General features: G+C 41.6%; 2 protein-coding genes across 2 annotated transcripts in view; one reads left to right on the plus strand and one right to left on the minus strand.

Moving 5' to 3' along the window:
• Window positions 1-13,180, plus strand: part of ccdc92 (coiled-coil domain containing 92) — a 35,380-nt gene extending 22,200 nt beyond the window's left edge. The window contains exon 4 of the mRNA XM_072587594.1: window positions 11,768-13,180. Within this exon, the coding sequence (XP_072443695.1) occupies window positions 11,768-12,552 (785 nt within the window). The 3' untranslated portion in view covers window positions 12,553-13,180. The remainder of the gene's footprint in view (window positions 1-11,767) is intronic.
• A 3,819-nt stretch (window positions 13,181-16,999) lies between these two features.
• dnah10 (dynein axonemal heavy chain 10) overlaps window positions 17,000-24,837 on the minus strand; it is a 320,465-nt gene continuing 312,627 nt past the window's right edge. The window contains exons 79-80 of the mRNA XM_072587595.1: window positions 20,335-20,480; window positions 17,000-17,531 (exon numbers count right to left, since the gene is read on the minus strand). Of these exons, the coding sequence (XP_072443696.1) occupies window positions 17,385-17,531; window positions 20,335-20,480 (293 nt within the window). The 3' untranslated portion in view covers window positions 17,000-17,384. The remainder of the gene's footprint in view (window positions 17,532-20,334; window positions 20,481-24,837) is intronic.

Here is a 24,837-nt window from a genome sequence, read left to right on the forward strand (position 1 = left end):
TCTGCTGGGCAATTCATGCAGCTCACCAACAGCCCTCCGATCCAAGTCTAAAATATGCAGAGAGAGAAGTATTTTGTAATGAGTGTTGTTCAACAGAAACTGTTTGTTCCTGCAGGACACAACACCTCCGTGCACTGTGTTGATTGCTGTTCCTAGCCTGGCAGGGAACTCACATTACAGTCAATGTGAACAATTAAAGTGGGCATTTTGCCTGTCATAAACCCACAAACCAATGGACTGCTTGGAAACCTTTTGGTTCCTGCACAGAGTTGCTACAGTTAATGGGACAAAGGGGTTTAGATGGAGTTAGGGTCACAGATTAGCCCTGATTTCATCAAATAATGGAACAGATTCAAGGAGCTGAATGACCTCCCCCTGTTCCTATGTCCTTATGTTTTGTTTTTATGTGCTAAATATCAGGCAGCTTTAAACATCAGAATGGACAATGGGTTTTAGTAAATCCCTCACTGACATAGGAACATATGAGATTGGAGGAGTGGACTATAACAGTCCTCGAGCTTGCTTTGCCATTATTTAAGATGATAGCTGCCTTGTGTTTTGAATTCCATGTTTACACCTCCTCATGGTAACCTTTGTTACCCTTACCTAATGAGAATCCATCCACCAATACCTTATAAAGTAATCAATGACCTTCTGAAGCAAAGTCTCTCAACTCTCTGAGAGAAAGGAAGCCCACTTCGTCCCTAAAGCCAAAAGCAATACCCTACAGGCCACCATTTAACCACAACACGTGATACTTTTTGAAAGAGCTCTAATCATCTGGTTAAACATGATTTCCATTTCTCAAAACCATGCTGACTCATCCCAATTACACTGGATTTTTCAAAGTGTGTATCTATAATCTCTTTAATGATTAATTCTAACCCATTTCCCTCAATAGATGTTAACTACCTCATCTGTATTTTACTGTATTCTGTCTCCCTCCCTCTTTCTCTCAAAGAGAGTGGTTATATTTGGTACTTTGCAGTCTGATGGAATCTTTTCTGAGCTAGGGAATTCAGGAAAGTTAACGGTAAAATTCAGGTGTTTATACTTCAGTTATGCAGGTCATTGGTGAGACTGTGCCTGGAACATAACAGTACTATTCACCATAATTACAGAAGGATGTTGATGGGAAGGAAGCAGTTCCGAGAAGGTTTATTAGACTGCTATCTGGAATGAGAGGATTGTCCTCACAATAAATCGTTACATTCTATGAGCTTTGCTGATTACTTGCTGTAACCTTTAGACTAACCTTCTATGATGGTGTTTGAATGACAACATCCAAATCCCTCCACATCTCAGAGTTTTGCAACCGCTCACATTTTAGATAATGTACTTATTTTTTTCTGCCAAAATGGACAATTTCACGTTTTTCCACATGGTGCTTCATTTGCCAGATCTTTGCCGATCCATATCCCTTTGTATGTTCCTTGTGTCCTCTTTGCAGCTCACTTTCCTGCCTATCTTTGTGTCATCAGCAAATTAAGGTCCCCTTCCTTCCATCCTTTCAGACCTCAGAGGTAGTAATCTCAGGATTGCGAGGCGAAAATGAGGACTGCAGATGCTGGAGATTAGAGTTGAGAATGCGTTGCTGGAAAAGCCTAGCAGGTCAGGCAGCATCTGAGGAACAGGAGAATCGATGTTTCAGGCAAAAGCCCTTTTTCAGGAATTGCTACTAGTGTCATGTGCTAGTCAGAGTAGGAATGATAGAATGCATGGCTTGAGAGATGGTGCAGGAGGGAGGGTTCAGATTTTTTGGGACATTGGGACCAGTTCTGGGGGAGGTGGGCTATTACAAATTGGCCGGTCTACACCTGGGCTAGATTGAAACCAATGTCCTTGAGGGTTTTTTTTTTACTAATGCTGTTGGGGAGGGTTTAAACTAATGTAGCGGGGGAACAGAACCAAATGAGAAGGTTCATGGACAGTAAGGAGGTAGTAACTAAAACCTGTAATGAACTAGATGATGAAGTCAGCATGACCAAGGGGAAGAGTAGGCAGGGAGCAGATGATGAATACAGCGGCACTGGTGGTCTGATGTGCATTTGTTTTAATGCAAGAAGTGTAGTAGGTAAGACAGATGAACTTAGGGCTTGGATTAGTACCTTGGAGTATGATGTTCTTGATATTACTGAGACTTGGTTGGGGGAAGGACAAGATTGGCAACTAAATATCCCAGGATATCGATGCTTCAGGTGGGATAGAGAGGGAAGTAAAAGGAGTGGAGGAGTTGCTTTACTGGTCAGAGAGGATATCACAGCTGTGCTATGGAGGACTCGAGCAGTTAGGCAATATGGGCAGAGCTTAGAAATAGGAAGGTAAGAATGTTGGGATTATGCTACAGGCCTCCCAACAGCGAGCGTGAGATAGAGGTACAAATATGTAAACAGATTATGGAAAGATGTAGGAGCAACAGGGTGGTGGTGATGGGAGATTTTAATTTTCCCAACATTGACTGGGATCCGTCTAGATAGAGCAGAATTTGTGAGGGTTTTCTGGAGCAGTATGTAAATAGTCCAACTCTGGAAGGAGCCATACTGGACCTGGTGTTGGGGAATGAGCCCAGTCAGGTGGATGAGGTTTCAGTAGGGGATTACTTGGAAATAGTGATCACAATTCTGTAAGTTTTAGAATACTCCTGGACAAAGATGAGACGGTCCTGAAGGAAGAGTGCTAAATTGGGGGCAGGCCAACGATAACAAAATTCAGCTGGAGCTGGGGAATGCTAAATTGGGGGCAGGCCAACGATAACAAAATTCAGCTGGAGCTGGGGAATGCTAAATTGGGGGCAGGCCAACGATAACAAAATTCAGCTGGAGCTGGGGAATGCTAAATTGGGGGCAGGCCAACGATAACAAAATTCAGCTGGAGCTGGGGAATGCTAAATTGGGGGCAGGCCAACGATAACAAAATTCAGCTGGAGCTGGGGAATGTGGATTGGGAGCAGCTGTTTGAAAGTAAATCCACATTCGAGGCTTTTAAAGAGAGGTTGGTTAGAGTTCAGGACAGACATGCCTCTGTGAAAATGAGGGACAGAAATGGCAAGGTTAGGGAACCGTGGATGACAGGTGAAATTGTGAGACTAGCTATGAGGAAAAAGGAAGCATACATAAGGTCTAGGCAATTGCAGACAGACGAAGCTTTGGAGGAATATCGGAAATGTGGGACCAATCTGAAACGAGGAATTATGAAACTAAAAGGGACCATGAAATATCTATAGTGAGCAGGGTTAAGGAAAACCCCAAAGCCTTTTATTTGTATATAACGAGCAAGAGAGTAACTAGAGAAAGGGTTGACCCACTCGAGGACAAAGGAGGAAAGTTATGCGTGGAGTCAGAGAAAATGGGTGAGATTTTTAATGAGGACTTTGCATCAGTACTTCACCGAGGAGAGGGGCATGGCAGATGTTGAGGTTAGGGATAGATGTTTGATTCCTCTAGGGCAGGTCGGTATAAAGAAGGGGATAGTGGTGGGTATTCTAAAAGACATTAAGGTGGACAAGTCAACAGGTTTGGATGAGATCTATCCCAGGTTTCTGAGGGAAGCGAGAGAGGAAATAGCTGGGGCCTTAACAGATATCTTTGCAGCATCCTTGAACATGGGGAGGTCCCAGAGGACTGAAGAGTTGCTAATGTTGATCCCTTGTTTAATAAGGGTAGGAGGGATAATCCAGGTAAGTATAGACCTGTGAGCTTGATGTCAATGATAGGGAAGCTACTGGAGAAGATATCGGGTATATATGCATTTGGAAGAAAATGGGCTTATCAGTGATAGGCAGCATGGTTTTGTGCTGGGAAGGTCATGTATTACCAACTTAATAGAATTCTTTGAAGAGGTGACAAAGTTGATTGATGAGAGAAGGGATGTAGATGTCATATACATGGAATTTAGTCAGGCATTTGATAAGGTTCCCCATGGTAGGCTGATGGAGAAAGTGAAATCACAAGTTGTCCAGGGTGTACTAAATGGATAGAGAACTGGCTGGGCAGCAGAAGACAGAGTAGTAGTGGAAGGGAGTTTCTCAAAATGGAGACCAGTGGTGTCCCACAGGGATCTGTGCTGGGACCGCTGTTGTTTGTGATATACCTAAATGATTTGGAGGAAGGTGTAGGTTGCTTCATTAGCAAGTTTGCAGATGGCACGAAGATTGATGGAGTAGCAGATAGTGAAGGGCACTGCCATGGAATACAGCAGAATATAGTTAGATTGGAGAGTTGGGCAGAGAAATGGCAGATGGAGTTCAATCTGGGCAAATGTGAGGTGATGCATTTTGGAAGATCCAATTCAAGAGCCAATTATACAAATAATGGAAAAGTCATGGAGAAAATTGATGTACAGAGAGGTCTGGGTGTTCAGGTCCATTGTTCCCTGAAATTGGCAATGCAGACCAGTAGAGTGGTCAAGAGGGTATAAGGGGTACTGAGTACAAAAGTTGGCAGGTCATGTTACAGTTGTATAAGACTTTGGTTTGGCTACATTTGGAATACTGCATACAGTTCTGGTCACCACATTACCAGAAGGATGTTGATGCTTTGGAGAGGGTGCAGAGGAGCTTCACTAGGATGAATGGAGGGTGTTAGCTATGAGGAGAGGTTGAGTAGATTAGCATTATTTTCATTGGAAAGACGGAAGTTGAGGGGGGACCTGATTGACATATACAAAATCATGAGAGGTGTAGACAAGGTGGATAGCAAGAAGTTTTTTCCCAGAATGGAGGACTCAATTACTAGGGGTCACAAGTTCAAAGTGAGAGGTGAAAAGTTTAGGGGAGATATGCATGGAAATTTCATCACGTAGAGTGTGGAGAGTGCCTGGAATGCATGGCCAGTGGAGGTGGTGGGGGCAGGAACGATAGTATTATTTAAGATGTATCTAGACTGATACATGAATGGGCAGGGAGCAAAGGGACATAGATCCTTAGAAAACAGGTGACAGGTTTAGATAGAGGATCTGGATCAGAGCAGGCTTGGAGGGCCGAAGGGCCTGTTCCTGTGCTGTAATGTTCTTTGTTCATCCAAATCATTTCTATAAATTGTAAACAGTTTAAGCCCCAGCACCAGCCGGCCCCTCTGGCACGTGACTTGTGACATCCAGCCAGAAAAAGACCCACTTATTCCTAATCTCTGCTTCCTGTTAACCAACCAATCTTCTATCCGCATCAATACGTCACACCCTACACCATGAGCTTTTGTTTTCCTTAATAATCATTGATGTGCCACCTTATCAAATGCCTTCTGGAAATCTAAATGCAATACATCCACTGGTTCCTCTTTATCCACAGCACGAGTTATTTCCTCAAAGAATTCCAATAAATTATCAAACATAATATCCCTTTGTCAAAACCATATGACTCTGCCTGATTACTTGAATGTATCCAAGTGTCCTTTTCTAATATCCTTAATAAAAGTTTCTAACATTTTCCCTATGACAGATGTTTAGATAACTGGCCTGTAGTTTCCTGCTTTTTGCCTCCCTCTCTTTTTGAATAAAGAAATTACAGGAGTTAGATTTGCCATTTTCCACTTTAAAGGAACCTTCCCTAAATCTAATGAGCTCTGGAAAATTAAATTCAATGCATCTATTGTTTCACTGGCTACTTCTTTAAGATGCTAGGATGAAACCCAACAATCAGGACCCAGCAATTCCAACAACTTACTCCTTGGTAACTGTAATTTACTCACTACTACTTCTCTTGTAGCTGTAATTTTCTTGAGTTCCTCCCTCCTTTTTAATTCCTGATTTATAATTATTCCTGGATGCTACTTGTAACCTCCTTAGTGAAGACCACTACAAATTTTCAGTTCAATTAATCAATTATTTCTATTTCCCAGACTCATTTTCTATAGGACTGACACTTTGTTAACTTTTCTTTTTTTAAGTATCTGGAGAAACATTTCCTATCTGTTTTTATATTTTTGGCCATCTTTCTCCCATATCTAATTTTTTCTTCCTTATTAATCCATCAGTAATTCTTTGCTTTTTTTAATATTCTGTCCAATCTTCTGACCTGGGACCTATCTTTTCAAAATTATATACCTTTTCTTTGAGTTTGAGTTTTTCTTTAAGTTAGGCACAAGTTCTTGGCATTTGTTGAAATATTTGTTAAAATCTATTCTGTGTTTTCTGGAATATTCCTTTACATGTTTGCCATGTATCTCTATCCCTTAACTTAAATTTTGAATTTATTTTGTCGAGGTTTCATGCCCTCATCATTGCCCCTGTTTAAATTCAGAATAATCTTGGACCTACAGTTCTCTCCCTTGACCTGTATGTAAAACTCAATCATGTTATGGTCAGTGCTTCCCAAGGGTACTTGCACTATGAGATCTGTAATTAATCTCACTGGCCAAAACCAAGTCTAGTATAGTCTGCTCTCTGGTTGGTACCATAACATGCTGTCTAAGAAATAGTTCTGGAAACATTCGATGAATTTCTCTTGTAAACTACCTTTTTCTCATCTGATTTTTTTTTCAACCATACATAAGTGAAAATCTCCTGTGATATAATTGCTGGATCTTTTTGATAAGCCCCCATTGTTTCTTCCTTGATACTCTGTCCTCCCATGTAGTTATTGTTAGAGGCCTGCATGCGAATCTCATGAGTGACCTCTTGCCTTTGTCATTCCTCAGCTCTGCCCAAACTGCTTCTATATCCAAATGTTTTGAATTAAGGCCATCCCTCTCTATTGTGCTAATATCATCTTTAATTAACAGAGTCGTCTTCCTCACCTTCCTAGCTTCTTATCTTCCCTAAATATCACATACCCTTCAATATCCAGGGTTAAAAAGTGTGACGGTGGAAAAGTACAGCAGGACGGGCAGCATTCGCTGAGCCGGAGAGTCAGCGTTTTGGGCTTAAACCCCTGATAAAGGGTGTGTTCCTGAAACATTGATTCTCCTGCTCCTTGGATGCTTCCTTACCTGCTGTGCTTTTCCAGTGCCACACTTTGCGACTTTGACTTTCTAGCATCTTCAGTCCTCATTTTCTCCTTTTTCAATATCTAGGCCCCAATCTAGGTCATCCTGCAGCCATGTCTAAGGAATAGCCACATGGTGTTTTTTTTTTAGCTCAATCTGCACTCCTGGTTTATCTGTTTTATTTCAAATGTTATATTCATTCACATACTGTGCATTACGTTTTGTCCTTTTATTTACTACAGTAAACAACTATGAACTGTTGACATATTGCTATCTAACTCTCTTCTAACATATTTCTAGGCACACACATAGACACAGACTGAAAGTAAAACATCGGTGTTATGGATAAAGAGGTAAAACAAACAGAGCAACAATTCGCAGGCTCCAGTTCACAGGGTGCACAGGGTGCGCTGAGGCTGTTTGCCAGGGTTTTCAATTCTTTATTCTCTTTTCTTCAGGTTCTTTACACTTCCTCACATGAGACACAAGCAATTGATCTCAAACTGCAAAGTGTCTTTGCTACTGTTTCCAACAATGTGTTGACTCTTAACATAGAACATGGAACAGTATAGCACAGGACAGGCCCTTCAGCCCACGATGTTGTGCCGACCATTGATCCTCACGTAAGGTAAACCAAAAGTACGAACCCTCAAATTTCTGTGACCATATGCATGTCCAGCAGTCTCTTCAATATCCCCAATGACCTCGCTTCCACAACTGCTGCTGGCAACTCATTTCATGCTCCCACAACTCTCTGCGTAAAGAACCTGCCTCTGACATCCCCTCTATACTTTCCACCAAGCAGCTTAAACTATGACCCCTCGTGTTAACAATTTCTGCCCTGGGAAAAGGTCTCTGGCTATCAACTCTATCTATGCCTCTCATTATCTTGTACACCTCAATTAGGTCCCCTCTCTTCCTTCTTTTTTCCAATGAAAAAAGTCCAAGCTCAGTCAACCTCTCTTCACAAGGTAAGCCCTCCATTCCAGGCAGCATCCTGGTAAACCTCCTCTGAACCCTCTCCAAAGCATCCACATCTTTCCTATATTAGGGCGACCAGAACTGGACACAGTATTCCAAGTGCGTTCTAACCAAAATTTTATAGAGCTGCAACAAGATCTCATGGCTCTTAAACTCAATCCCCCTGTTAATGAAAGCCAAAACACCATATGCTTTCTTAACGACCCTGTCCACCTGGGTGGCAATTTCAAGGGATCTATGTACCTGCACACCAAGATCCTGCTGTTCCACCCACTGCCAAGAATCCTGTCTTTAATCCTGTACTCAACTTTCACGTTCGACCTTCCAAAATGCATCACCTCGCATTTATCCAGGTTGAACTCCATCTGCCACCTCTCAGCCCATCTCTGCATCCTGTCAATGTCAGGCTGCAGCCTACAACAGTCCTCTATATTGTCAACGACACCTCCAACCTTTGTGTCGTCTGCAAACTTGCTAATCCATCTTTCAATCTCCTCATCCAAGTCATTAATAAAAATTACAAAGAGTAGAGGCCCAAGGACAGAGCTCTGTGGAACACCACTCACATCCAGACAGAATACTTTCCTTCCACTAACACTCGCTGTCTTCTGTCAACCAGCCAATTCTGTATCCAGACAGCTAAATTTCCCCGTATCCCATTCCTCCTGACCTTCTGAACGAGCCTGCCATGGGGAACCTTATCAAATGCCTTGCTGAAGTCCATATACACCACATCCACTGCTCAACCCTCATCAACTTGTCTAATAATATCCTCAAAGAACTCAGTAAGATTTGTGAGGCATGACCTGCCCCTCACAAAGCCGTGCTGACTGCATTTGATCACGCCATGCTCTTCCAGATGGTCATAAATCCTATCCTTCAGAATCTTTTCTAACACCTTGCAGACAACAGACGTGAGACTGACTGGTCTGTAGTTGCCAGGGATTTCTCTATTTCCTTTCTTAGAGAGGAATTACATTTGCCTCCCTCCAGTCCTCAGGTACGACTCCGGTGGAGAGCGAGGATGCAAAGATCTTCGCAAGCGGTGAAGTAATCTCATTTCTCGCTTCCCAAAGCAGTCAAGGACAAATCTGGTCTGGCCCTGGAGACTTGTCAGTCTTAATGTTTGTCAAACTTTTCAGCACATCAGCTTCCTCAATCTCTATCCGTTCCAGCATGCTTACCTGCTCCTCAATGGTTTCATTACTGAAGAAAAGGACCTTGTAGTGAAAGACAGAAGCAAAAAACTCATTTCGGATTTCCCCTATCTCCTCAGACTCTATACACAAGTTCCCTATGCTATCCCTGATCAGCCCTACTCTTTCTTTGATCATTATCTTATTCCTCACATACATGTAAAATGCCTTTGGATTCTCCATAATCCTTTCTGCCAAGCCTTTCTCGTGCCCCCTCCTGGCTCTCCTCGGGCCATTTTTGAGCTCCTTCCTCACCTGCCTATAATCCTCTAGAACTGAGCAAGATCCTTGCTTCCTCCACCTTATGTAAGCTGCCTTCTTTCTTTTGATGCGAAGCACCTCTGCATCCTGTCAATGTCAGGCTGCAGCCTACAACAGACCTCTAAACTGTCAACGACACCTCCAACCTTTGTGTCGTCTGCAAATTTGCTAACCCATCTTTCAATCTCCTCATCCAAGTCATTAATAAAAATTACAAAGAGTAGAGGCCCAAGGACAGAGCCCTGTGGAACACCACTCACCACTGACTTCTTTTCTTACCCCTTTATCTTACCCCTTCTTGCCTGTCTCAGAGGAACACATTTATGCAACACTCGCAACAACTGTTCCTTAAACAGTATCCACATGTCTATAGTGCCCTGTCCGTGGAACAATTGCTCACAGTCCATGCTTCCCAACTCACGTCTGATAGCATCATAGTTTCCTTTTCCCCAATTAAATATCCTCCCATTGTGTCTGCTTCTCTCCTTCTCCATAGCTATGTAGAATGTGAGGCAGTTGTGGTCACTATCACCAAAAAGCTCTCCCACCGCAAAATCTGACACCTGCCCCAGCTCATTGCCGAGCACCAAATCCCCTCGTCGGCCTTTCAACGTACTGAGTTAGGAAACCCTCCTGAACACACCCAACAAAAACAGCTCCTTCCAAACCATCTGCTCAGAGGTTCCAATCAATATTGGGAAAGTTAAAGTCAAACATTACAACAACCCTACTACATTCACACTTTTAACCTCTGGACAATAGGAATGGGATACAGCATAATCTAGTCAGGGATATCTATATCTCATGATATTAAAAAAAATAGCAAAATAGTTCCAAACATTCTTTGAAAGAGTTGGTTAAATGATTCTGTCTGTAAGATGCTATTTGACTAAAGTTCGTGTTGTTCATAAGAAATCAGACAGAATTGGTGTAGACTCTGGTTTGAAGAGAACTTTATGCTGTTAGTGTCACAGTTAATCAACATAGTCTCAATATATGATTGGCTCAGATAAAGGCTGCCTGTAGCGATTAGGAGCAGAAACCTGAACCCATTGCTTGGCCTGCATCAGCAACTTCACGCAAATGTGCATCTACTCAGGTCCGAGAATTCACTGAGTGACTGGCTATTGGCATTTAATCAATCACTAAAATGAATGTTCCTTTGTTACCATTCCAAAGGCCTTGGAGAGCTAATAATACTTTTGCTGTAGTGATACTGGGGCTGTTTTATGAAATTGAACCCACACAGAGGAGAGAGAACCTTGGAGTTGGATGACAATCCTCACAAAAATAAGAAGCTGCTACTGAGGCCTGAATACACTGAATCTGTCAAGGTAAAAACAATGACTGCAGATGCTGAAAATCAAATACTGGATTAGTGGTGCTGGAAGAGCACAGCAGTTCAGGCAGCATCCAACGAGCAGCGAAAACACTGAATCTGTGGCCAGTGGTATCCCCTTTGCGTTGCTTCTCTGCTAACGGTTCAGGTACCAGTCCTGGTTGTTTTTAGTCACAGATGGATTTCTATCCACATGGTGTGAATTCCTCATGAGCATTGATAATGGACAGGGCAACAGCAGGAGGGTATTGGCATGCTCCAAAGGGAGGGAGAGGTAAGAGAGAGACAAGGAGAACAAATCATTGCACAGTGAATGTTTCACTGGGGTGGGAAGTGATGGTGCAGAAGGTGAGCAAAGGGCAAACACATCTTGGAAAGTCCTGACTCTGAAGAGTGAATGGCTGTGTCCACAGACTGATGGTGTTTGATGTAACCCAGAGATAAACTGTGCCTTTTTAATGGAAAGCAGCATAATTCCTGATCTTTTAGAAAGAACACTTGTGACACATTTATAAGTGTCTATTGTCAGATAATTTGAGGGAGTATTTTTAAAAACAGGAGTTCAGCATTGGCATGAGACTGAAAGGGTGAAGGAATTTGGCTGGAGTGTGGCCGACTGGCAGGCTAGTGATATCTGCATTGCAGCTCTGCGACTAAAGGATGAAACCACTGTTTCTTCGTGAATATAATGCAGCACTTCAACATATAGAAGCTGGGCAGGGCAAATATACTCTTGTGTGAAATCAGAATCTGTCCTACAACTCATAACTGATGAAGATTGTAGGCAAAGTGCCAATATTTGATAGATTTTACAGTTGATGCAGTCTAACCTCAATCATATACTGCAGAGCTTCTGAACCTCGAGTTATAGTTATCTCTGCCAGGTTGATATCAACAACTTTGTTCATCCAGCTCCTCCACACTTAACAGTTTTTAAAGAAAGTGCTGGAAAGGCACTGCAGTTCTGTCAATATCTAAGAGAAGTTTGGAGCAGGACACTGACAATTATTTTATTAATTCTGTTTAATTTTCACCTTCATCTCTCTGATTGTTTATGTTTTCTTTTGAAGGGAACGGTGATTCAAGAAGTGAGGAATTAAGAAAAAAATATGAAGAACTGGAATCTCAGCTAAAAGCCAAAGAAGATGAGAACAATGAACTGATAAAAGATTTGGAGAAGAAGAATGCAGTGATAGTAGTCCTGGAAAACACAATGAAGGAGCGGGAGAAGAAATATTTAGAGGAGCTAAAGTTGAAGAGTCATAAGCTCAGCATGTTGTCGAGCGAGCTGGAACAGAGGGCAAGCACCATTGCATACCTCACTTCTCAGCTGCATGCAACCAAAAAAAAGCTGATGTCATCAGCCCCAGGAGCCTGTGACAGTCAGTCTGCTGCAGGTTCTGCATCTACCAACTATAAACCATCGCCACCCAAAGACAAGATGCCTGAAACCCCAAGGCGTAGAATGAAAAAGAGTCTTTCAACTCCACTAAACACAGAGTTTGCAGAAGTTTATAGACTTGGAACTGATGGAAGAAAGCTAATGTTGCGATCGGAGCCTTTAGATGCTATGCCAGACCCTACGCCATTCCTGCAAGCACGGGAATCTGCTGAAGCACACTTGATGAAGGAGAGGCCTTTGCTAATTCCACCCATTCCTTCTGAGCGTGGCGCTGTGGAGCAGCAGAGTCCAGCCAGAGACAAGCAGCACAAGCCACATCACATCGGTGTGGCTCACCGAATCCCACATATCACCACATCGCAGAGCCAGCCTGAAGTGGAAACACTGGCAGTTGACCAGGTTAATGATGGGAAAGTGGTTAGGAAGCATTCAGGGACAGACAGAACTGTGTAAAAGGACTGCTTTATCTCGGCTTAGTTGCTTTTATATGCTGTGCACAAATATAGACAAAACTTCACTTGCAGCAATTTTTTATTTTGTTTTTAATGACAGAGAATATATGAATGCCAAGCTCTGACACTTTACGGGAAAACAAACCTGCACAGACTCATTCGGAATTTCACTTTTTTTTTGTCAAGTTGTGAGTAGTTAAACAGTGGCCAAAATATGTAATCTTCAGCTTGCTTCTACTAATAATCTAATTGTACTTACGGTTTGAGAAAAGCAAGGCCACAATTCACTAGCCGTTGCACTAAGCAGCTATAATTATTCAAAGAGAAAACATGGTATAAACAATGCTAACATACAACTTCGCAGCTAAAACTGAAACTATTTGCTCAAATATAATGTTAATGGTTGAAGGTATGAGTAGCTGTGACCCTAATATATACTGTCTGTCACATTGTGTGTTAATGATCTCTTGACAAAGCCAGAACTGGCAGCATGTAAATCACTGTCTCCATGTATGTACTGTGTGTCGTGACCATTAGAAGAACAAATCTTTATAGGTTTCTTCAGGTCATAACTGCATTTATACTAAGTTTGATTTTGTAATCCAATTAAATGATTATTGATGATCTGATTCATTGGTTTCTGAAATTTATTCCCTTTTACACAGGAAGTTATATACACAGGATTTCAAAAAGACAATGAGATGCAGAAGAGCATGGTGATTAGCAAGCTCGTCACATGTACTATTTACAGAAGCTCTTGCAGGTTTACTAATTGGAGGAACAATATTAAAATGGGCTGGTTGCACCAAACTGGGGAGGTCATAGTTGTGAGTCTGGTGAGTATGGTAGGCTGCAGAAAACTAGGTTACTACAAATCAGTGCATAAAAATGTGAAGTAAAATGTGATGCAAGGATAGGAAGAGAAAACCTGTGTTGAATTGGAGAAACAAAGAGGCGAAAACAGAAATGTTCAGCCAGTCAAGCTACATCTATTTTAATAAAAGATCATCAAGATGAAAGGAATGGGCTGAAATTTCCTGGCCCCAGGAAGATATAGGAGAATCATTCTGGGCATAAAACAAAGAACTTCAGATACTGGAGATCTGAAATAAAAAACAAATAAAAAACAAAAAACAAAACAAATTGGGAAGAAAGCAGAGATAATGTTTTGAGTCTGGTGACTCTTCAACAGAACATTAACTCTGCTTTCTTCCCACAGCTGCTGAATCATTCTGGGAAATGCCCAATTTATTCCTATTGCCAGGAGATTTTCTCATGGATATTGGAGCATTAATCAGATGGTGGGTATCAACTTAAACAGCAACCCCACTCCCCCCTTTCTTGATTCTTTCATGGGATGCAGATGTTTCTAGCAAAGTCAGGCGTGTTGCAGAAATAAAAACCGAAAAAACTGTGGATGCTATAAAAGCTCAACTGGTCGGGCAGCATCTGTGAAGAGAAATCAGAGTTAATGTTTTGGGACCACTGATCCTCCTTCAGAAAGTTTGGTTTAGCATATTGGCATGGATAAAAGTTTGGCTGGCTAACAGGAGTGGGAATAAATAGGTCTTTTATTGGTTGGCACTATTGCTGTGACTAGCCTTATATTCCAGATTTTAAGGTAAGGGCATAGATTTTGGGTCAATAAGTTTCGAGTTGATGTGAGTCATTTTTCTTTACACTAAGAGGGTTGCTGGGAATCTGGAACTCTGCCTGTAAGGATGGTAAAGGAAGAAACTCTCATAACATTTTACAAGTATTTAGCTGTGCACTTGTGATACCAAGAAAAACAGCGCTATTTGCCATGTGCTGGAAAATGGGATTAGAATAAGTAGGTGGTTATTTTTGACTGGTACAGATATGATGGTCCGAAGGGCCTTTTCCTGTGCTGTAAATCTTGCTGTTTATTCACTGAACTTTAATTCCAACAGCCACGATGATGAAAGATGAACCCATGACCTCTGAGCAGTGCTTTAGGAGTCAGCAGTCTTGTCCAGAGTTTCTGACATTGTGCTGACAGATCCCCCAGTCCCAGTGCAGGAGGATCACTAATGCAGGTTATTCCCTTGCGGGGATGGGTGTATGGAAAGGCAGCACTGAAGAGGAATTGTATGAGTGACTGCCTCTGCAGCTCCAGTGTTGCATCTGGAGTTGCTTTCCCTTTGATCCTTCAGCCCTGCCTTTTCAATTATGTCATTTTTACCTCTCTGGTACCCCCATATTGTAGGTGCTCTCCTCACACCAGTTCCCGTGATGGAGCTGCCAGTGCTCAAGCGGGTGGTTTCCTAATTAAGCAGTAGCCACACTGCCTGTTGTACTTCATTATTAATTTATTTCAAAAAATAACTCCAGTGTTTGGTTTCAGACAAGGATTGTGTCAGGATCCCCATTTGCCCTCGTGTTGGGTGTCTCACTTGCTGATGCTGCCATTCCTGAGTAATTGTAGCATATTGTTTTTCTTCCAGATTTTCAGCATTTGTGATTTTTGATGTGAAATAAAATTGATCTTTAGTGGATCGAAACTCTCATCAGTTCCTGTTCATCCACCTTCTCTTGATTTGCTGATCTATACTGGCTTCCTCTTTGACACCATTTTAAAATTCTCATTATTGTTTTCAAGTCCCTTCATGGATAGGCAATAGTAAACTGGTATTATCACTAGACTATAACTCAGAAACCCAGGTAATGTGCTAAGGACCTACCAGGGCAGATGATAGAATTTGAATTCAACAATAATCTGGAAATAAGAATCTAATAAAGACCATGAAACCATTGCCAATTGTTGGGGGAAACCCCATCTGGCTCACTAGTATCCTTTAGGGAAGAGAATCAGCCATCTTTACTCCGTCTGGCCTGCATGTGACTCCAGACCCATCGCAATGTGGTTGAAGCTTAACTGCCCTCTGGGCAATAAATATTGGCCTATCCAGTGACATCCTCATTAAAAAACTCACCCATTCCCTATATCTGAAACCTCCACCAGTGCCACTACTCTGATTTTGGCATCCATAAGCCAGAGAACGAGCCAGCTGATTTGAGCATTGCAGGCTCCCAATAAGCATCAATGTGAGCATAGTCAGACTATTTTTGTTGATGAAGGATAAATACTATCTGGGACACTGGGGAATAAATTCCTGCTCTTTGAAATGGCCCTGGGGTCTTTTACATTCACCTGAGAGAGCAAATGGATCCTCTGTTTAACATTTAACCCAAAAGACAGCATTTCTTGGAGTAGATTAGATGTAGGTTTTAGGCGCAAATCCTGGAGTGGGGATTTGAAACCACAAACTAGAATTCATCCTCACTGTACCACGGTGATAGCAAGCAGCAACTGCTGCAGAATCAGCCATGTGCTGTGGGTCTGGAGTCACACATAGGTGACACCAGGCTAGGATGGCAAATCTCCTTCCCTGAAGGACAAGTGAAATACACGGGTTTTTCCTATAATTGAAGATCTCTTCATGCATCATTGCTACTGATAACTTTATATTCCTGAATAATCAACTTAATTTAAATTCCACCAAATGTGTGATTTGAGGCTGCACCCCCAAAACATTAGTCTGGGCATAGTCGAGGAACATTGCCACAATAGCACTGACTCATTTGTATAGGATATTAATAATGAATTTAATTGAAGATGAACTGAAGATTGCCATTGAGTAATCCTGTATGCTGGCAGAGTAAGGAATGAAGAGATCGAGCTTACATCTGTTTGGCCTACGTTCTTACCTGATAACCTTGTTCCATTGTCTATAGTACTCAATGAAACAGAGTGCCAATGTGACCCCTACCAATTGAGGTCTTGAGGTGTTGCTGCTTGAAGAGAAGAGGTCTACTTCTGGAGTGAATGAACATCATCTTGTGAAGATTCCTGATGAAGGGCTTTTGCCTGAAACGTTGATTTTCCTGTTTCTCAGATGCTGCCTGACCTGCGGTGCTTTTCCAGCTTTTCTAAGCTTGACCCTTCCTCTTGTGAAAACCAGACAGCAGCCAGTCAGAGGAGATAGAGTGAATAAGCAGATCCCAGGAAATATTTTAGTTATAGGAAATTTATTAAAAGCCTGGGACATACAGACACCGAGGTCTTGTGTGAGACCACTGGCCTCCTATGTTTCCTCTGATTCAGTCTGCCCTTGAATAATTTGACAAATGGTAGCCAGGTAGCTAAAAGCTGGAATCTGAACTCGGTCAAGAGTTTTCACAGCAACAAATATTTTCTCAGGGATTCATCAGGCTGACATTACATGGAGCCCCGAATGTGAGAGTTTTCATCCTCTTGGTAAGTTGCTGCTTGTTACTGGAAGGGTTTGTCATGTACCTTGTGTTACTGACAGATACACATATGTCAATCAGCTGGGTATAAAACAGAAATCCTGGAGACTGGAATCAGTGCAATGACGTGAGTGGTGGAAAGACGACACATCTGTCATTTCTTCCAAAAACAAAAATAGAATGTAGGAGTTTTTTTTAATATAAAGATACAAACCAAGCTCCAATGACTTGATAAAAGGCATGTCCAACAATTACTGAACAGTAATTAATATTAGCCTGGACCAATAGGATTTTTACCACACACACCACTCCCCCACACCCCAAACCTTTAATTGTAATTCTTTTTGTTGAAAAGTCAATTACTATTCAGAATATTGTGTATAATACATTATTAAAATAGACATCAGATTCCTCATTGTATTAAAATTACAAAATATACCACTTCAGAATTACATTAAGAAAACTAAGATTTTAAAAACAGCAAATAACAAAAAGAGGACACATAATTGCTCCTTGTTGCTGAAGGATTAACACCCAATGTTGTGTTGACAGCCAGGGGCTTCAATCGGAGTTCAGGGTCAGACAGACACCCTGCAACACCCAGTGTGAGATGTGTCTAGTGGTGAAGAGATCAGCTTCAAAAACCAGACCAACACCCATCGCATTTCGACGCATCGATGTCGTGTACACTGGAGTTCGTAAAGTGTTCTGTGTCAAAGAAAGAAACAGAAGAAAAGCACTCAGTGTCTTCTGGAAATTGAGATTTTGGAGAAGATTTGTAACTCAAGTTGTAAGTTTGCTCGCTGAGCTGGTGGGTTTGTTCTCAGACGTTTCGTCACCATGCTCAGTAACACCAGAGTGAGCCTCTGGTGAAGCGCTGGTGTTCTGTCCCACTTGCTAGTTATGTGTCTTAGTCTGCTGTGGTGGGTGATATAATTTCCTGTTCATTTTCTGAGTGGTTGGTAAATGGCGTCCAAATCGATATGTTTATTAATGGAGTTCCAGTTTGAATGCCAGGCCTCTGGGAATTCCTGTGTGTGTCTTTGTTTAGCCTGTCCCAGGATGGGTGTATTGACCCATTCGAACCGGTGTTCCTCTTCGTCTGTGTGTATGGGTACCAGTGATAGTTGGTGCTCATGTATCCTGGTGGCTAGTTTCCTGCCAGTCTGTCCAATGTAATGTTTGTTTCAGCCCCTTCAGTGTATTTTGTATATGATGCTCATTCTGCTGGTTCTTGGTATGGAGTCCTTGAAATTCATCAGTAGCTATTGTGGGCAATCATGATGCGTAGGGGCTGGAATAGTCTGGTCTTCATCTCAGAGATGTCTTTAATGTATAGCAGGGTGGCTAGAGTCTCTGAGCGGGTTGTGTCGTCTTGTTTAGGTCTGTTGTGTAGGAATTGGTGGACTGCGCTTATCAAGTACCCGTTGTTCCTGAATACGTTGTACAGGTGTTTTTCCTCAGCTTCTCTTAGTTCATGGGTGCTGCAGTGTGTTGTGGCTCATTTAAATAATGTCCCAATGCACCTCCATTTGTGGGTGTTAGGATGATTGCTTCCTGGAGTTGAGTATTTAGTTAGTGTGTGTGGCTTTCCTGTAAACGCTGGTCTGCAGCTCTCTATTGGCTTTTCGTTCTACTGATGAACTTAAAGAACCTGTACCAATAACCAGCAGAACGAGCATCATATACAAAATACCCTGCAGGGCTGAAACAAACATTACATTGGACAGACCGGCAGGAAACTGACTACCAAGATACATGAGCACCAACTAGCCACCAAAAGACATGACTAACTATCACTAGTTGGACCAACTATCCATATACTCAGATGAAGAGGGACTCCAGTTCAACTGGGCCAGTACATCCATCTTGGGACAGGCTAAACAGAGACACGCACAGGAATTCCTGGAGGCCTGGCATTCAAACCTGGTGTCAATAAACACATCGATTTGAATCCCATTTTCCAACCTTTCAGAAACAGTACCAAAAATGACAACAAACTGAGACATATAAGTAATAAGTGGGAGAGAACACCAACACATCACTGGAGGCTCACTGATGTTACCTACCATGGTGACGAAATATCTGAGAACACATTGACCAGCTCAGTGAGCAAATTTACAACCTGATGTTCTAGAAATGATCACAATTGGTAAGACAAAGGATTCTTACCGTTTTAGAAACTTTTTTAAAGAAGTTTTAAAAAACAATGTTGTGATACACAACACTTAGCCGAAAAGGCTCTCTCCAAATAAAAGATTTCAGGAGCAGAGAGAAGTCCCACAATAGCGAGTCAATAACTTCACCAATTTCCTCATTCCCCCTCCCCCACCTCACCCCAGCTCAGCACCATCCATGACCTGTCCTACCTGCCTATCTTCCTTTCCACCTATCTACTCCACCCTCCTCTCTGACCTATCACCTCCATCCCCACTCCCATTCACCTATTGTACTCTTTGCTACTTTCTCCCCACCCCCACCCCCCCTCTCACTTAGAGGCACCCTCTGCCTCTATTCCCAATAAAGGGCTTTTGTCCGAAACATAGATTTTCCTGCTCCTTGGATGCTGCCTGACTTGCTGTGCTTTTCCAGCACCATTCTAATCTAGACTCTGGTTTCCAGCATCTGCAGTCATTGTTTTGACCAACACCTGAAACTCTCTGCTCTCCACATCTTGTTCCCCCTGTAACGTAGCCTTCCAAACCCTACTTCATTAGAACTACTTTATAAGCTGAAGGTTTTGTTGTTTGATCTGAAATGTCTGATAATATTTTGTGGAGCACATTGGGATATTTTACTACATTAAAAGAGCTACAGAAATTCAAGTTGTTGGCCATCTGAGTATTAGAATTCAAGGTAGATGGACTGATGACATTGTTCCTCTGGACAGTCCTTACCAATCCTGCTACCTCTCACTGGATCATCCTCACCATCCCTTCCCCCTGGATATGCCCCTGTCCTGTTGGCTCTATTAACCAATGTATCACAAAGCCGATGTGGAAGGTAAATGGGAAAAGCTACACCCCATTACATCAGCTACTGGTTCCATCCAACAATGTTCCTGGACTGTACACAAAGCTACACCAAACACTTCAATAGATTGTAGCTTCTGATAAAAGCTTGTGAATGCAGCCAGAGACAAAGAGGGACTAAAGGCTTTGTTCTCACTGACAGAGCTCCACACCGGAGCGTTAACTTCTTACAATATTTACCACTGACCCTGACCCAAGTGAAGACATAAACTGAATTCTCTACAATAGGGTAAGCTGAAGAGGTCAGAACGTTACAGTGGGACATCGATGGATCCAATGTTTGGCAGTGTTAGAGTTCATTCTTCATCCTTCCTCCCTCAATTTGTTGCCATTCATTTCCAACTCTAGAACATTCCAAATGTCAGTTATTTGTGATTAGTGAGTACTGTTTCAGCGAGTGCACTTGCGAAACATTTCCTCCCTGTCCATTTCCTGATTAGGCTTTGTTTATAATACACATTCAGCCGGCTGTGGCAAACCTGCAGTTTTAGCCGATGAGCCTCGATGGGAATGACCTTCAGAACGGGGAGTTCAGTCACCAGCTCCTTTGGTTTGCTCCGAATCAAACAACTTTCTTCAATATCCCAAGAAGCTCCTTCCATATATAAACCGGTAACAAAACAGCCTGCATCAAAAACAAAAGGAATTTGTAAAAACCATCAATCTATCTTCACTAAATGAGTTGTTATTGCCTGGGGATCATCCAGGAGCCCAGTTGAACTGGTCCAGTTCACTGTATTTCATTAACTTGACAGTGCATTTGGGAAGATGGTGAGTAAACTTGCAAATAATAATAAAATCAGAGCAAAATGCTGTTGGAGACAACATTAAACAGAGATAAACCTCTCTATTTTTATCGCTGTAACTTTATGTTGATCGAACGATTCAAGCCAAAGGACCAATCTTACTTTTATATAGATAGCTAGTTAATCTGTACATAGAACACCGAGCTCAGGTTAATCTGTATTTAGAACATCGGGCTCAGGTTAATCTGTAACTAGAACACGGGGCTCATATTAATCTGTATTTAGAACACGGGGCTCAGATTAATCTGTATTTAGAACACCGAGCTCAGGTTAATCTGTATCTAGAACACGAGGATCAGATTAATCTGTATTTAGAACACTGGGCTCTCGTTAGTCTGTATTTAGAACACTGAGCTCAGGTTAATCTGTATTTAGAACACTGGGCTCAGATTAATCTGTATTTAGAACACCGAGCTCAGATTAATCTGTATTTAGAACACGGGGCGCAGGTTAATCTGTAACTAGAACATCGAGCTCAGATTAATCTGTATTTAGAACACAGAGCTCAGATTAATCTGTATTTAGAACACCGAGTTCAGATTAATCTGTATTTAGAACACGGGGCTCAGATTAATCGGTATTTAGAACACCGAGCTCAGATTAATCTGTATTTAGAACACAGAGCTCAGATTAATCTGTATTTAGAACACGGGGCGCAGGTTAATCTGTATTTAGAACATCGGGCTCAGGTTAATCTGTAACTAGAACACGGGGCTCAGCTTAATCTGTATTTAGAACACGGGGCTCATATTAATCTGTATTTAGAACACGGGGCTCAGATTAATCTGTATTTAGAACACCGAGCTCAGGTTAATCTGTATTTAGAACACTGGGCTCAGATTAATCTGTACTTAGAACACGGGGCTCAGGTTAATCTGTATTTAGAACACCGAGCTCAGATTAATCTGTATTTAGAACACCGAGCTCAGATTAATCTGTACTTAGAACACGGGGCTCAGATTAATCTGTATTTAGAACACCGAGCTCAGGTTAATCTGTATTTAGAACACGAGGCTCAGATTAATCTGTATTTAGAACATGGGGCTCAGGTTAACCTGTATTTAGATCACCGAGCTCAGATTAATCTGTATTTAGAACACGGGGCGCAGGTTAATCTGTATTTAGAACATCGAGCTCAGGTTAATCTGTATTTAGAACACTGGGCGCAGATTAATCTGTATCTAGAACACGGGGCTCAGGTTAATCTGTATTTAGAACACGGGGCTCGGTTTAATCCGAATTTAGAACACGGGGCTCAGGCTAATCTGTATTTAGAACACCGAGCTCAGATTAATCTGTATTTAGAACACGGGGCTCATCTTAATCTGTAACTAGAACACGGGGCGCAGGTTAATCTGTATTTAGAACATCGAGCTCAGGTTAATCTGTATTTAGAACACTGGGCGCAGATTAATCTGTATCTAGAACACAGGGCTCAGGTTAATCTGGATTTAGAACACGGGGCTCAGATTAATCTGTATTTAGAACACGGGGCTCAGGTTAATCTGTATTTAGATCACCGAGCTCAGATTAATCTGTATTTAGAACACCGAGCTCAGATTAATCTGTATTTAGAACACGGGGCGCAGGTTAATCTGTATTTAGAACATCGAGCTCAGGTTAATCTGTATTTAGAACACCGAGCTCAGCTTAATCTGTATCTAGAACACGGGGCTCAGGTTAAACTGTATTTAGAACACGGGGCTCAGGTTAATCTGTATTTAGAACACCGAGTTCAGATTAATCTGTATTTAGAACACGGGGCTCAGATTAATCTGTATTTAGAACATGGATCTCAGGTTAAACTGTATTTAGAACACGGGGCTCAAGTTAATCTGTATTTAGAACACCGAGCTCAGATTAATCTGTATTTAGAACACCGAGCTCAGATTAATCTGTATTTAGAACACCGAGCTCAGATTAATCTGTATTTAGAACACGGGGCTCAGATTAATCTGTATTTAGAACACGGGGCTCAGGTTAATCTGTATTTAGAACACAGGGCTCAGGTTAATCTGGATTTAGAACACAGGGCTCAGATTAATCTGTATTTAGAACACGGGGCTCAGGTTAACTTGTATTTAGAATACGGGGCTCAGGTTAATCTGTATTTAGAATACGGGGCTCAGGTTAATCTGTATTTAGAACACAGGGCTCAGATTAATCTGTATTTAGAACACTGGGCTCAGGTTAATCTGGATTTAGAACACGGGGCTCAGATTAATCTGTATTTAGAATACGGGGCTCAGGTTAATCTGTATTTAGAACACCGAGCTCAGATTAATCTGTATTTAGAACACGGGGCTCAGATTAATCTGTATTTAGAACACGGGGCTCAGATTAATCTGTATTTAGAACACAGGGCTCAGGTTAATCTGGATTTAGAACACGGGGCTCAGATTAATCTGTATTTAGAACACGGGGCTCAGGTTAATCTGTATTTAGAACACGGGGCACAGATTAATCTGTATTTAGAACACGGGGCTCAGATTAATCTGTATTTAGAACACGGGGCTCAGGTTAACTTGTATTTAGAATACGGGGCTCAGGTTAATCTGTATTTAGAACACAGGGCTCAGATTAATCTGTATTTAGAACACGGGGCTCAGGTTAATTTGTATTTAGAACACGGGGCTCAGGTTAATCTGTATTTAGAACACAGGGCTCAGATTAATCTGTATTTAGAACACAGGGCTCAGATTAATCTGTATTTAGAACACGGGGCACAGATTAATCTGTATTTAGAACACGGGGCTCAGATTAATCTGTATTTAGAACACGGGGCTCAGGTTAACTTGTATTTAGAATACGGGGCTCAGGTTAATCTGTATTTAGAACACGGGGCTCAGATTAATCTGTATTTAGAACACCGAGCTCAGGTTAATCTGTATTTAGAACATGGGGCTCAGATTAATCTGTATTTAGAACACGGGGCTCAGATTAATCTGTATTTAGAACACAGGGCTCATGTTAATTTGTATTTAGAACACCGAGCTCAGATTAATCTGTATTTAGAACACAGAGCTCAGATTAATCTGTATTTAGAACACGGGGCTCAGGTTAATTTGTATTTAGAATACGGGGCTCAGGTTAATCTGTATTTAGAACACGGGGCTCAGATTAATCTGTATTTAGAACACAGGGCTCATGTTAATCTGTATTTAGAACACAGGGCTCATGTTAATCTGTATTTAGAACACCGAGCTCAGATTAATGTGTATTTAGAACACGGGGCTCAGATTAATCTGTATTTAGAACATCGAGCTCAGATTAATCTGTATTTAGAACACCGGGCTCAGATTAATCTGTATTTAGAACATGGATCTCAGGTTAAACTGTATTTAGAACACGGGGCTCAAGTTAATCTGTATTTAGAACACCGAGCTCAGATTAATCTGTATTTAGAACACGGGGCTCAGATTAATCTGTATTTAGAACATCGAGCTCAGATTAATCTGTATTTAGAACACCGGGCTCAGATTAATCTGTATTGAGAACATGGATCTCAGGTTAAACTGTATTTAGAACACGGGGCTCAAGTTAATCTGTATTTAGAACACCGAGCTCAGATAAATCTGTATTTAGAACACCGAGCTCAGATTAATCTGTATTTAGAACACCGAGCTCTGGTTAATCTGTATTTAGAACACTGGGCTCAGGTTAATCTGTATTTAGAACACCGTGTTCAGATTAATCTGTATTTAGAACACGTGGCTCAGATTAATCGGTATTTAGAACACCGAGCTCAGATTAATCTGTATTTAGAACACCGAGCTCAGCTTAATCTGTATTTAGAACACCGAGCTCAGATTAATCTGTATTTAGAACACGGGGCTCAGATTAATCTGTATTTAGAACATCGAGCTCAGATTAATCTGTATTTAGAACACCGGGCTCAGATTAATCTGTATTGAGAACATGGATCTCAGGTTAAACTGTATTTAGAACACGGGGCTCAAGTTAATCTGTATTTAGAACACCGAGCTGAGATAAATCTGTATTTAGAACACCGAGCTCAGATTAATCTGTATTTAGAACACGGGGCTCAGATTAATCTGTATTTAGAACACGGGGCTCAGGTTAATTTGTATTTAGAATACGGGGCTCAGTTTAATCTGTATTTAGAACACCGAGCTCAGATTAATCTGTATTTAGAACACGGGCTCAGATTAATCT

This window comes from Chiloscyllium punctatum, chromosome 17 (assembly GCF_047496795.1).
Source record: "Chiloscyllium punctatum isolate Juve2018m chromosome 17, sChiPun1.3, whole genome shotgun sequence".
Taxonomy (NCBI): Eukaryota; Metazoa; Chordata; class Chondrichthyes; order Orectolobiformes; family Hemiscylliidae; genus Chiloscyllium; species Chiloscyllium punctatum.